This window comes from Notothenia coriiceps, unplaced genomic scaffold, assembly GCF_000735185.1.
Source record: "Notothenia coriiceps isolate Sejong01 unplaced genomic scaffold, NC01 NC01_scaffold00000339, whole genome shotgun sequence".
Classification (NCBI taxonomy): domain Eukaryota; kingdom Metazoa; phylum Chordata; class Actinopteri; order Perciformes; family Nototheniidae; genus Notothenia; species Notothenia coriiceps.
In genome coordinates, this window is record NW_011333040.1 from 11,706,865 (window position 1) to 11,722,227 (window position 15,363).

Sequence of the window (15,363 nt, forward strand, 5' to 3'; positions counted from 1 at the left end):
GTGTGCTAGTGGTTCGCCGGAGCTGTTTTACGTTAACATTAACATGCTTATTGTAGTTGTAAGTGCACTGTCTTGATGGAGCATATGTGTGGGCTGGACCTGTATTATAGGAAAGGAGTGAGCAGAGGGTAGAGTTGTTGATTCTTGTTCTGTTTTCTGTGACTATCTGCCTCACCCTCTCAGACTTTNGGTTTGTACAGTACAAACCACAGACTGTCTGTGTCATGTCAAAGTTAAACAAGTACAAATTGTACTTGTTTAACTTTTGTCTAGTTTCTGAACAGATATGAGGAGCTGTGAGCTTGAGTGCTAACAGCTAACGGCTGATGTTGTTTTTCTGTGGTTCTCATTGAAGATGACGTCACGGCTCCGCCTACACTGCGTTACTATAGTTACTGCCCCAGCTACTAAATTGTAATGGAAACGCAGCATAAAGTGAGCCAGTCCTAACAAGGCCTAACGAGGCCTAGCCATACAGAGCGAGGCCGAGCGAGGCCCTGTAGTGGAAATGCGCCATAAATGTACTAAGACATTTCGGTGGTAAATCTCATTATGACAGAAAGTTTAACAAACATAGCAACAGTTACTAAGGGGTTTTAGAGATCAACTTAAGATCATTTTCTTTACTTCTACATTGCTTTATCAGGGTTAGCAGATTTAATCAAACTAATTGTGGCTAGTGGCCAAACCCTATGCTTGTAATAAAGCAGTGATAATGGCTAGGTCGGGTCTGATTCCTCTGATGTATGAACAGCCTTAATGATATGGATTTCTTCTGCGTATAGTTACAGTGTATCACATTGCACACTATGGACACTTTTTTGGCAGCTGCTTCCCTGTAAAAAATGGGCCGCAGTCACCCAAACGTTGAGAAAATCACGCTCAGCCATTTTGGCCCAGGTATCTTTTACACAGAGGCTCGTCCAGCGGGGCCAAACCACAGGCCCTCTGGGTCTGATCAACCTGCAGCAACAGCCAGGCAGTCTTGGAGGCCTCACCCCCATTGGCTCTGCCGCACTGTTCATTCACATTTTTGTTTGGCAGAAGCCCTAGCCCCCTGGAGCCTCTCTAATAGAAAATGGGTGCAAAGATGGTGGCATGATGCAGCGTGTGTACAAGTTTAGTAAGAGATTAGGTGGAAATATATTATGTATATTATCACTTAAAGAATGTATAAAACCTTATTTAAAGGTGTGATACTCTAGTTGACTGAGTGGCCACATCAAGTTACCATGACGCAAATATTCACTTCCTCTTTCAACTCCCTTACCCCCCAAAACCCACCCTCTGTTGGTGGCCTTTGGAAAAACGCAGACTCTCCATTAAAAATTCCCTACTCACCTTGAGCAATATAGCCCTGATGGGCTTTTCTCTGTTACCAAATAAAATAATAATAATTTAATATGGCATTTACAAGGAGGAAATGCCTTTCCCTCTCAGAGTTAATAGCTCTTGGCTCAGAAGCCTGCCAGTGCTGACAAAGTGCATTAACTGCTGCTCTCTGTCTGCCTTGTCCTAACAATGTTGTTCTGGACAGAGAGAAGCTTTCATTCAGAAACAGAAGGATCTTTCTCCTCGGACCCCCAGACACAAAGCAGAGTGGAAGATAATGGAGGTGTGAATGAGAGGGAAGGAAAGGGGGACAATAGGGAGGCTTTCGTATTGCACATCAGGTAGAATGATGCTAAAAATACATTGTGCACCTGCATTATTTAGGGAACAGGAAGAAACAGAATCACACAGATCTCAAACTGCCAAAAGGGATGTATTAAATGAAATATGGAGATGACAAAAATCTTATTCAGCTTTTGACTATGCCAGGTATTCCACTGTCATTCTTTCCTTTTCTCTGCAGTTTTCCTTTGCATGTTATATATTAACACCTGATTTAGAAAGAGAGAAACATGAAGTTGAGCCCTGGCTAACGATTATATAATGTCTGCTGAAAGCCAAAAGAGGGGCCATGCCTTGTTGCCTGGCCTGTTTTGGCAATTCCTCCCAATAAAGCCTTACAAATTAACATCCGCTATTATTCTGGAAATAGCTTGTAACCCTGCTGCACAAACAGCTGGAAGGGAGAGACAAATCAGCTGGCACCGGTTATAACATGTAGGATAATCAGCTGGAGCAGGTTTGGGAAAATCATGCATATAATAATGAGGTCTAAAAGCTTTGCAAGGTTTTAAATGTTTCAATAGCATGGATAGCAGCTGTAATCCCTCATAAAAGAGGGCTGCGGTTGTGACTGTTTTAAAAAAAATAAGGGCAAGCAACCTTTTCTGCCAGTGCTTCCCGCCTCGCGGCCCCCTGCTGTTTGAAATGGACTCTAGATGAGGGACGCACGCACGCTGATGAGGGAGGGTTTCGGGTCAGATTAGAAAGCGTGTGTCAGCATTTAAGCCATCATGACGATGCAGAGTGCAGTTAGTGGATTTCTGTCCTCTTACATGTATGATTTACTATGATGTAGGGGAGAAATGGAAAACGTTCTGTACCCTTTCAAACCATATGCAGCATTACGTAATATACAGTACAGTTCTGTTCTGCACTATTTCTGTACAAAAAATATGAAGCACCACCAGAAGTAACTGTTCGCTGTAACTTGAAGCTTGAGACATGGAATGAAGAGTCCAACAGTGTTATAGAGGTGCATCACTAAATACGAAACATGTTTGAGTTTGACAGCTTGTCGGAAGCCAAAACACTTCTGACAGTGGCTTTTATTTTAACAATGTGAAGAGTCAACATGGGGACAAAAATGTAATCCTCTGTCTTTACATGAATGCATGTGTTTTAATGATCCATGCAGATGATGTTATAATGTACTTTGGCAAACGTTGAGTAAGAGAAAATGCTGGATGACATTGCATTTTCTCTGATGGATCTGGCATTAAAAATGAGTTAGGATGTTTTATGAGCACTGTCTTATGCTCCAGTAGTGTGTTCTGCATTTTTTATGTTCTTAAAATGTTTTGGTTAAGAAATGGTATTTACTGAGAATCCAAGCTGACTACAACTGTCACCCATATGAGCAGGCTTTTCAGAACCACCCTCAAAATGCTTAGTACTATAAAGAGTATGCCTTTGAAGTGGAATGCCAGTAGCCTTTTAACAGAAAACTACCCACTGTCAAATGTAGCGTAGACTAAGTGTTTCATCTGATGCCACTCCACTGCTCCATCTAACATCTTTTGCTTCAGTGTTTGACAGCCTCAGCACACATAGTGTTCATTCCTCCAAGGAGCGGCACTGCAGAGAGATGGCTGGATTCCCCCATTCCAGAGTGGGACAGAAAGCATCTGAGTTTTACAGCTTGGTCATGGTCAATAAAAACCATTGGATTCTTGGAGCCTGTACACTGCTCTTCCTGCGAAGTGTCAAGCAGTTTACAGCGGGGAAGGGGCTAAGTGCTGCTAAAGTACTGGAAACTACCTCTTTATCACTAGTGCCACAAAGACTTTATGGAATGGGGGACGTGTTCCTCACACTAATGGGCCACTACAATGTTATTCAAAGCACTGGAATCAGTGTTGGTCACAGCTTTATCAATATAGATCAAAGGGGATTTATTATAAGACAGAGTTAGACGAGGCTGCTGAATGCAAATGCATAACAACCTTTTGTGGGCTGGTACAAATCTCCTGACTTTGTTCCAGCAAAAAAACAATAGATTTGCCCACTGTCGCTCACGTGTACAATAATTAGAGTCATGGCGAACAACCAATCCTATCGTTTTAGTATAAAGGTTTGTTGGATCAATAGTGTGCAGTAAATGGAAGACAATTTATGAGACCACCTAAAGTTAAGAAGAAATAATGCCAGAAAGGTCCAGGAAATCAACCATGAACCTTGGTGATCTCTGCACTCATGCAACTAGATACGTCCCCGGTTTTCTTTGTACATATCCTACAATATGTGGTGGGATTAAACTGATGACGGGTTTCAAAGGTAAAGTACTGTTTGGTCCCTGAGTGTCCTCAAATCCCTCGAGTCTCAACTTCAGCTAATGTACAGATCTAAGTCTGGGGGGCGCCTGCCTGTTCTTTTCAAGAGACGCCTCTTTGTTCCGCCAAGTAGTAATTCACTGAAGGGTCTGAGATCTTTAGATCAGGTCTTAATGGCCAAAGGACACCTTTTCTCATAATGGAGAGGACACAGGAGGTCTTTCTTCAGATCTCAGCCTTCCGCGCTGTGTGTATAGTTCCAGTGTAAAACTATGGAGGGGAGGGAGGGAGGGGGTGTCCTGATCATCCTGTAATCCACATAATCCCCTGCTGCTAAGGGACAAGACCTAGCTATGTGTGTGTTTGTTTGAGTGTGTGCGTGCATGCACGTGACGTTCTTGTTTGCACTTTCTACCTCCAACCAGCTCCAGTGGCTTTGAATACAATTGACAGGGACAAACACAGAAGAGGAAATCTCATCAATGGCTGCTAAAGGCAATGGTCCTTCTCTTTTCCACCTTCAAATCACATGTCATCATTACAAGCCAACACACCTAAAATGGTTTCACCAGAGAGGATATTTGGCTGAACTTTGTATACCAACAATTAGCTCTTGACCCAAAATGATGGATTATTCCATATGGTCGTAATTCAAGAGAGTTTGAGCATCAATCATTTCACAGTAAACAAACCCTAAAGATTATATATCTCATGTTCACTCAAGAATAAATGTGAATACTTGAACAAATGAACTGATAAAATATGAAGTGATTTAGGACTGGGAGCCACTTAGCCCTCATATTTCAGCCAAAAAAATCCCATAACAGATCTGATTCATGGAATGAACATTGGAGTGAAATAACCCCAAGGTCCTGCCTGCTAAAGCATTACAAAGAAAACTGAGGATTTCTAGGTCAGGCAAATAATTGGAAAAACTGACTACGGTTGTGGGTTTTTTTCAGTTTCATAGACCGCAGTTTTTTTCATTACGTAAAAAAAATATTTCCACCAACTAGTATTTAGCATTTCTGTCAGGGTTGGAAACCTGTAGTCTCTAAATGCAAGTGGGCTATTTTACTGGTTGCATGTGTAAGGTGGATTGGCAAAAGCACTCTCAGCACAGAAAGCCCACTGTCGTTGCAACACTGTCTCTGGACACATTATCAATCAGACGGCTGCCAAGTTTAACACGGTCAGACTGGAGGGGAAGAGTTCAGGGAAAGGAGTGTGCCTCCGTTGGCCAAGCTGTTACGCTGCCGGCTCCCATAGATGACAAATGGATTATCCAGATATTTTTACTCAAACAGCCACTGGTGCATGTGGCGACCGAGAGAGAGGAAAAGGAATGACAGAGAGAATATGATAGAGCGAGAGAAACAGAGGAAGACAGGGAGCAGCATATTTTCCAGGGCACAGCACCCTGCTGCTCAAACCTCATCGTCTTTTCAGAAAAAGGATGGAGTGTTCGTGAAATACACCTCTTTTTCAACACAGGAAAATGTGGCATTGATAGATGGACACTGTGCAGTTCAGTGACTGCACAGTGTAAGGTAATGCGGCAAAGACAAATATATTCTATGCACCACAAAAAGGTCTGTTCCTGTTTAAGAAGTCTATCCTACGTAAGGATTTATGAGTAACATTGGCCTCCATTCAACAATTTCTCATGAGATGAATACGGACAGTACTGCTATACGTATATAGCCTGTGAGAAACATGTACAAAGCTGTAGTCAAACTCTGCAGTAGCCAACATGTTGTCACATTCTCACATCATCCAATCTCTGAACACTCTCATACCTCGTCAAACATTTCATCAGCTTTACGCTACAGCTGCAGACACTTCTTGGAACATTTTACAAACCTTCAAACTGAGATTTGAATCATTAACATGGGATTTACCATTGAGCAAGAAAAGATTGACCAAAGTTGAAGAAGAGAATGACAAGACCCTTGCCACACATAAAAACCAATAAAACCCTCTCTTTGATCAAACAGCCCATGGTCTTCCACCGTCTCTCAGCTTACACCAAGAGAACATGGTCATATATGCAAGTGAAATGCTGAAGCAGAGGGAATCCACAGACCAAAAAGTCTTAACTGGCAGAAAACTGGCAATGGAGCAGGCTGTCATGACCACTTCACAGCATGCAGGGGTTGCCAGCAGCATCTGGATGGACAAGACTCACAGCTTTGCAGCAGCTTGGTAGCCCTCCAACAAACTATGTGGCAAACACTGCACAAAGGGCCTGATGCAGAGAGCGATGTTGACTGGTCCTGGAAAAGCTGCATGCAGGGGTGGAGGAACGAGGCAGTGTCATGGGGGGGGGGGGGGGGGGGGGGTGCAGCAGCAAGGTGCATGGTGACACAACCTCAAGATAATACGTTGGTATTGGAGGATTCTGGGAAAACTTCAGACTATGTTCGTGGAATTTTTGGAATGGTCCACTCAACTGTTTTATCAGGGGTCAGGGAGGGATGTTGACTGGACACAAAAACCGGCATGGCACCCATTCATAATCCCAGACTTCTGTTTTACATTTAGCTACATATATGGAGCACTACTTTTTTAACTGGTAGTATTCGTTGACATTGGACATACATTGTGTAACCAAATCGACCACTTTAATATACTTGGCTTTGCAGTGACAAGCCTGTATACCTTGGAGTTCCCTCTATATTTGACTAACATTTAGGGTACATCTAATCCAATATGCAGTGCTAAAGCAGAAAGTAGTGAACTATTTATGTTGGCACATGCAGGGACGTTGGGGTGGTGGATAATCGTGAAGCACCTTTTTCAAAATCTTTCCCTACACTTCACCATTCCAAACAGTATGCAGAAAGCAAACATCTTTTAAATTGTTGACATTGGAAAAACATCACTGAACGTAATCTTGGGTTTTGTGGAATTGTCCAACAATCATGGTTCCATGATCATCCAACCAACTGAGGCAAAGCAGAGCTTTCACCATCACATGTGCTTCAAGAGCACACTGTTGGATCACATCTTCAGCTGTCTTGAAACAAGAAGCTATGTCAGTACCATGATGGGGTGCTAATGACTGTAGCAGGTATTATTTGCAAAGGCCCCGTCAACAGGAATACAAAGTTTAACCAATTGGGTTTAGACGGGGTAAAAAGCCTGAGCCAAACAGGAAGTGTTGGCATAAAGGAGAGCAGCTCAAATTCGTGGATGAAATACCAACAAAGACGGTCAGAGTACAGAGGTGAACAGAGGGGTCATGAAAGAATTGGACTGAAAAGCCAAGAATCAAGAGCAACCCATGCAGGCACTGGATTGGTTGGAGTTCCTACCCAAATGGACTGTCAAGGATTCACAAGGCCATGAAGGTCATTGTGGGCTTTAAGATAGATCTAGTGGATGATAATTCTAGATGGATGAAACTTTGTACAGACATTCATGGTCCCAGAGGATGATAATGGCAGCACCTAGGGTTCCTAGGGAAATGTCTACAGGTTGGATTTAAACAAAATGTCTTCCACTTCATGATGAACTGTATCAACTTTGGTGATCCATTTGATGTTCCTAAAAACACCCTGATCAAGACAATATTTCAGATTTAAGAAATACTTTGGTTTATGGCTGATATCCCACAAAACATCATGCTTTGCTTATCAGCATTTAGCTCAAGCTCCACTGTACAATACAGTACAGTCTCACAAAGCTAGGATGGCTGGACCACTTTGTCATCATCTTTCCAATAAAAGGTACTTAGGTTTTTGGCTTGTACTGGCGTTTGATTTGCATTATTATAGGTTACATGGGGCCAATACTACATTTATTTCCTTGCTGTACTGTGGCAAAGACTGGCCCCCTCCTGGCCCCTAATCCTCCATCAGTCACCAGGTTCTCCAGAAGGTGTATCCTCAAACCACTCCAGGTTCAGGTTCCGGTGAAAGCAATAAATTACTGGAAATATAAAACTATAGATGCTGCTGATTTCCCACAGAAATCTTATATCTTCTTCTTTCTCTTTTCTTTTTGAAATTGGCAGCTGACAAAGTCTACCACATGTGGAAAATCTTTCATAACTTTGGGCCCAAACCAAACCATTAATAATGGATTTTTATGTCAAAGCTGCACGGAAGTCACCGGGACAATCAATTATTATGGGAACTTTAAAATGACTTTCGTGGAGATACAACGCTCCTCCAGGACATTCAATGCAAATTGGGTTAATTGGATGGAGGTCAGCCAAAGAAATGTGAATAATGAGGTTATAAATCTTAGCCTTGTTGTGTGTGAGCCAGCTATTCTGCTAATGTACAATCACTGTTAGTCTTTGACAGAGAGATTGGGATACATGTCCGGACAAACACTGGCAGCCTGTGGAACATTGCACCTAACCTCCGTAGCTCCATTTATCCTATGCTGCTCTAAGCTTGGTTGTACCATTAATGGAAAAATCTGAGATTTAAATCCTGGATTGTTGGTGGAGGGTTTTCTTTGGGTTGCTTTCCCTTCTCTGGTGGAAAGAAGAAAAAACTTCCCTGCAACATTTAGTTTCTACCCCTCCCCTTTTTTTGACATAGTCAGCCAAATTCCACTTAAAGCACAGTGGGCAAAACTGTGATTTGCCACCAATAATATAGGTGTTATGATTATTCCATAGTTCATTAACATTTTCATGTTCAAAATATGGTTAGCTGTCCATCAATGAGAATGAGGCATTACAACATACAGTATGTGCAGGGATGACTGCGAACTTTAAGAAAGGATGTAAGAGGAATGATTGAAGGAAGAAAGGGAACATTAATGAAGGGAAAGTCAAGACAAGATGTCAAACTGGCTGCTTTTTTATTTATGAGCTCGCTGGAGGTGGAGAGCTCTGGGACAGATACAGCCAACCTTTATGAATAAATAAAAAGGTGCACTTACTGAAATAAAAGCCTCTCTCTCCACACACAAACTGCAGCGTGTCGACCAGCTCCGCCCCGCACAGGGTCTCTGGGCCCGCCCCTGTTGGCGTCGGAGTCAGGGTGAGGACGCACAGCAGTAGTGAGAGGGTGCGGCTACAGGAGATACAGCACATCGCACTCTGCAGCACAGGGAGAGAGGGACAGCTTTAACATTTCCACTGCTGTTAAACACAGAGCATCATCACAGACAGATTTCATTTTAATTTAGTGTAAGTCGTGTATTTTTTAAGCTGTCACATAACACTGCTGGCCACTGAGCCTATCTGCTGTTATCGTTGGTGGCACGGTGCCTTGCTCAATGACACATCAGGGGGTGAAACACTAAACATTTTCCCACATAAGGTTTTTACCAGTGAACTGAAGCCTTTTTTATAACTTCCACTTTGCTCTGATAAAAAATAAATAAAAAGAAGAAATAAAAGTGTCCGTGGCCACAGATGGTAACTTTACAGGGGTTTGGAGATGTGGAGGAAAATGACTTAAATCCAAACTTCCACTTGGTGCCAGAGTCAAAGAGTCAAACAAGAGGCTGGGCAGCTCTGATGCTCCGGAGCGCCTGTGCGCAACGAGCAGAGCGTGTCCAAATTGAAAAGACACATTTCATCTTGTCATCTCGCCAATCAGCCCCTGTATATGTCATAATATGCTAATACAAATATTAATCAAGAACCTTTTAAAATATATCATTAATCAAATCTAAGTAATGAGGCAGCAGTTTTCCTTGTATGCGCATTATTGCGCACAGAATTGGACTAAAAACGTAAAAATTCTAAAAGCAGAATAAGAGCTGCAAAAAGCGCCAGGGATCCTTCCGGGAGATGGAAAACGGCTCTCCCGCAAAACCCGGTCGAGGAAGCTGAGTGGGTCAAATATAATAACACGAATAAACATACACTATCCATCTGCATCCAAACACAAACCGCACGGTCCCGACGCCGTTAAGTATTTCATGTTAAGCTGCTCTGTCTTAACCCCGCAGCCTAAGGTTGGATATTAAGCTCTTAATAATGCAGACTCAGCAGTAATTATGTGAAAGTTGCAGAGCTGCATTAAGACTTTCTGGAGAAAAAGAGCGCACAGAAGCTCTGAGGATGAAAACCCATTCATCCGAGCAGTAAAACTCATGCACGATTCTTGTCAAAATCTCCAACAGCAAAACAAAGTCAATTAAAGCACAAGGGACAATTTCTAGTTGGAATAAAACATAATTAAACGCATGCAGCACAATTTCTCTGTAACTGAATAAAATGATTAAACATATCGAAATAAATCCACATCTGTCATGCATGTAAAAGCATTGAAATGATCTGAAACTGAAACAAGTATTCTTACAGTTAAACCTGAGGATGCTGTGTGCGAATAGTGAGCAAGTGAAGGTGAATATATACAAAGGAAAGCAGGTAAGTTACCTTGAAGACATCACATAAATGCCACTGAAAGGAAACAGCGCTAGACATCCCCACGGGTCTCCGCAAGACAAAGCCCGGCGAAAATGAACTTGTTTGAAGTCATTAAAAACGTTGAGAAAGAGGATGAGATGCGGGCAATGTCACATCTCAATATTCCGACTTTGTTCCATTGCGCAGGCTCGTTTTGGAGAAGTGAGATTTAGCGAACAGGAGACGGATTTAGAGAAAATCCCTCACATTTATCTACATTACACAGACATTTTCAACAGGAAACAGCTGGGGCAGCATTTGCCTCCTACTCGTCCTAAGTTATTCATTAAGGATTTTGGGCACATATTCAAATAACGTCATTTCTCTTTTTTTCTCAGAACGGGATTGAATTTTGATCTCTCTAAGACTTGGTTAGTAGTTCAGATGTAGATAGAAAAGCGGTGCTACCCCACCAGCAGCAGCTCACACTCACACTCACACTATATGCGCTGAAAGGAGAAGTTAAAGGCGAGCTGGAGGTTTTCATAAGAGTGCTGGTTGTTGTACGTAATTTGGCACAGCCTTTTATCCAAAGTCTGATATGTTGAAAGCAATAACAAGCCATTAAAACAGTTTGAAAAACAACTTTAATACAAAATAAATATAATAAAATAGTCTCAATATTTTTTTTTATAACGAGAAGGCTACAAAGATATAACATTTAATTAAAAATACCTATAGAGAATATAAAGCAGATATAGCCAGAAAAGCTTAGTCTGAAGTCTTGTTCTGTCTAAACGTTGTTTTCTATGCAGTATTTGCTGATTTTCTATACCTTATATCTATAATTTCTAGTCAGAAATTAAGTAATCTGTTTTCTCTGTTGAAATTAAGTCAAAATATGAAGGTTTACCTGCAAATCAGATGTGATCACATGATGCTTTCATGAACCGAGGGATCTGAAAATAAAAGTGTGAAAAACAAAAGACATGTGACCAATAAGACATTTTTCTCATATTTTTCAGATTCCAGACAACTCCTTGGCACAGAATAGCCGGATTCTTTGCTCCCGGGCTGACAAACACTTGATGGCCCCCGCTGTGGAGAGCCACATGTTAAGGTGAGGGCCCCATGTTCCCACTGTGCCAAGCTAAAAAAAAAGCCCCAGCAATGACAGGAAACAGCTTCGCACGGAGCGGGGCTTAACAAGACCTGTTTTCAGCAGGGACGGCAAATAAACACTCATCCAAGCACTAAACATGAGATAAGTGCTGTGACCCAATCATAAAACAGGACATCAGCACATATCCCAGCATGCTCGGCCAGTGTGCAAATGCATCAGGAGCAGGGTGGGATCCAGAGGGGCCGAGGGTGGAGACACGCAACAGTTAGAGTTGTTGGGGTAAAGTGGGTCAAAGCACAAGCACGTCCACACAGGACACCGAAACGACTCACACGCCTATCCAAAGTTAACTACTGGTTTACAACATGAGGATTGGGGGGTCAGGGGTCACAAGATAGATGTGAGGGGTCACGAGATGAGACCATTTTACTTTGTTGTTGTGAGATAAAGGATTGTTTCGTAATGATGCACAATAGTAATGTTTGCCACACCCATGGTTACAATGATGTCAAATGTTTAAACACAGAAGTCAATGAAAAGCAATCACTAATTTCTGATGATCAATCCTGGTAAGTGTCAACTGGAACAAATAACAATAACAATAAATGGCTGGTTTAAAATAAAAGCCAATCCCACGAACAGTAACTCAACCAGCTCTAATACGACTCCAGGAAGGTGAACAGTAATCTAAATCTGGCGAGGGAATGGCGGACCCCACCACAACCAATAAACAGTACTATAAGAATAAAATAATTACTGTGTAAGTTTAATGTACGTTTAAAGACATGTAGTTGCTTTGCAGAACATAATGCAGATCAAAAATAGAAGGTTTGGCAATCAGGATGAAATTCGTACTTAAATCTATAACAACTTTGATAATAAATGAATCATTCTAAACCAAAATTACTAAAAGCTTTTCAAAGGGCAATATTTGTTTACCCATCCGTCTCAGATAGTAAATTCATCATCTTTGGATTTTTGGACTGACCTTGGAATGTAAATAAACAGAATAATTAATAATAGTAAACTGTGTTTCTTATACATTTGGCCTGTTAGTTAGACAAAACATGTGATGGGAAGATCTTACTTTGCATTAATCGATAATGACAAATATTGTAGTTTCAGCCCTGCTTTCTATAGGCTAGTCATATTTACACAAAATGCAGACGGTCAGTGCATTAAATGACATATCTGAATTCAATATCTCAGCTCCAGTCACTGTGAACGAACTGATCTCTGCTCGAGGCCCCGGGCAGGGTCTCTGTTTGCCTCCCTGCTGGTGGATTGCGTCACCATGAAGAGCTGCTGATACAACGTGGAATATGATGATGCTCCTCTGATTATAGAGACAAAGCTGCTTTCAGACCAGAGGATGACCTTGTTAGCATCAGATCAGGACGTAGCCGGTCACTGATGCCCATAAGCCCCTCTGTCAGTAGCTCGTCTTAGATGTGAAATTCTCCTCTTTCCCTGAGTCCTGACATTAATATAACCCTCGTGTAAACGCCTCATCACAGACTCTGCTGTTATCACTGTGGTCGGACAGTATTGATGATGGGCTTGTACATTTGCTGATGCAGGAGTAGGAGGAAGAAGAAGAAGAAGAAGGGGGGGGGCTGACCTTCCCTTGTTCGCCGTCTCTAATACCCTTCGCTCTGTACCGTCTTGGTGCCAGGTTTCTCTCCCTCCCTCCTTCCCTCTTCTCTTTGGTTGCAAGACTTTTGAAGTCCCCCCTGCAGCCCTGTCTAAGGAGACGTCCGCCCCAGTGAACTCATTGACCGGGGAAAGGCTGGTTTTCACTCCCTTTTGGTAAAGAAAGAGGAAGATGTTCACTGCAAAAAGATGTGAAATGTGGATCTTCGCGATAAAAGCTGTGAGAAATGTGGCAGCAAGCAGAGTTATCTCACCCCATTTGGAAGGCTGCTTAATGCGTTAACAAAAAGGCAACAATTGCAAAGAAGCAGACACTTTTTGCAGTGTTAACAGCATCTTGTCCGGTGTCTCCTGCCAAACAAATGTCCGAGTCAAAGAGAAACAGATACGGACAGCGGTGCAGAATGCAAATGAATGAAAGTGGATCAAAGGGAGAGGACGGGGGGAAGAATTAGAGAGTTTGAAAAGAAGATAAACCCGTGTTAACAGCATGGCGTGGAGGGATGATAGAGGGCTGGTACCCAAGATGGGAGGGAATGTGTGAGGCCGGGCACACACACAGGTTCACATGAGGACACACATGCAAATGTACACTCTTGATAATTATAATCCTTCTCTATGCTCATGATTAGTCCGAGGGGTTTTCCAGCTCAGTTGGTATGCGTTACCTTCTTTATCATCGACTAAAACTAAAGCTTGAAGGGAGGGTATATATTGCAACTTTTTCTATGCGTGTGTTACTTTTCAAAGCATGTGGGTAACACAGGTTGTGGTAGTTTGTGTGTGGCTCTGTTGTCCATGCAGTAAAGGCAGATATTGTTATCAAAGCCCTGTTCTGTGCCATACACTGTTCATATGGAAGAAATAAAGGTGCGTCATGGAGCAAAAGCAAGAAATGGGGCGCTTGTTTTGATACGCTATGTTTCCGTAGTAACTCGCAGGGGTCAAAGTATTTTGGCAAAAAGGCCCGGAAATTCTGTGGTGCCTGTTGATGATCAAAACCTACTTTAAAAAAAAAAAAATCTCTGGGACAGTTTAACTGCTTGTGATCGCTGAACATGCTGGAAGGGACTAGGTTTTCATCAAATCAGGAAATTAAAGTTGGAGGCTGCACCCCCTGATTTACTGCTGATGAAAACAAAGGAGCCACATGCTCAATGTGGACTCCCAACTGCAAACAAGCTGGTAGTTATTTAACTGGTAACAACAACTAAAGCTAATGTGATTGGGCCTGCGTAGCTAAACAAACAAGGAATAGCTTTACCATTGAAGTCTAAATAAAGCTTATCAGTTAAAGCTGCACAAATCAATATCCTTATACAAAAAATGTACTAAACGGCTTGGTGTTATATAAAAGATGTTGCTCATAGCGACAACTGACGAAGAATCTGCTTGAAAACTGGTGAAAACAAATATGACTTAAAATAAAGATATCTTCAAGTCTGCTGGATGTAAAATAAAATAAAAACCTGTATGCAAACAAGCTCATCATATCAATTAACAAGGTGATATGTCAGAGTTATGTCTTCAGTTTGAAACAGTGCCTCCATGTGGCCAAACACTGTTATTGCAACACTTTGCACTGAATGAAATAACTTACATAAATTGTTAGTGCTAATGCAACAGCAATAAATGCCCATTCACTCATGCAAATGACTTACTTTAGAGTCGCCTACTGGAATATAATATATATAATTCACTCGTCTTTAATTTTGGTCTCCAAAAACTCCTTAAAAAAATATGTTTACTGTTCAAGTGTAAATGCCCCGTTATGTTCAGTAGTGCTGTGCTGGTTCAAACTAAGTTCTGCTGAAATAATGCTCTCTATTGCAATTGGAAAGAAAGTGAAAATATCTAGTATTTTCAAAAGGAAAGCAAAAATGAAAGAAAACTGATTTAAGTCCAACAGAAATATTGTCTCTTTTCTATAATACTTCTGTCCACATGAACTGCAGGTGCAACGTATGGCACATACTGCAAACACAATGGGTGACTTATACGTGGGGTGTTTACATTATTGTGTGCACAGTAACCTGGAGACCTGTCAGAGCGTGCAGGCTTGTCTATTAGAAAGTTCGGGAATGTTCCACTGAGTCACGAACAAAAAACCAAAACAAATACTAAAACAAAAGCATGTTCGGTAATTACAGACTTAATATGTGGTTCCAGTAAACACAACTAGTCCTGGAGACAAACCAAATGCTCACATTCAGGACTTTTGATAATGTGCTGCCTCATTCTGAACGAGGGCATGAGAGATGCCCCAAAGCATGCAGGGAAGTGTACCGTTTGGGCCGTTTACCCATGACGAGGAGTTTTTT

General features: G+C 41.8%; 1 protein-coding gene across 1 annotated transcript in view; it reads right to left on the minus strand.

The window, feature by feature from the left end:
* The window catches only part of LOC104950958 (PCNA-interacting partner-like), a 16,260-nt gene extending 7,260 nt beyond the window's left edge, over nucleotides 1-9,000 (minus strand). The window contains exon 1 of the mRNA XM_010777582.1: nucleotides 8,879-9,000. Within this exon, the coding sequence (XP_010775884.1) occupies nucleotides 8,879-9,000 (122 nt within the window). The remainder of the gene's footprint in view (nucleotides 1-8,878) is intronic.
* Nucleotides 9,001-15,363: the final 6,363 nt, after the last annotated feature.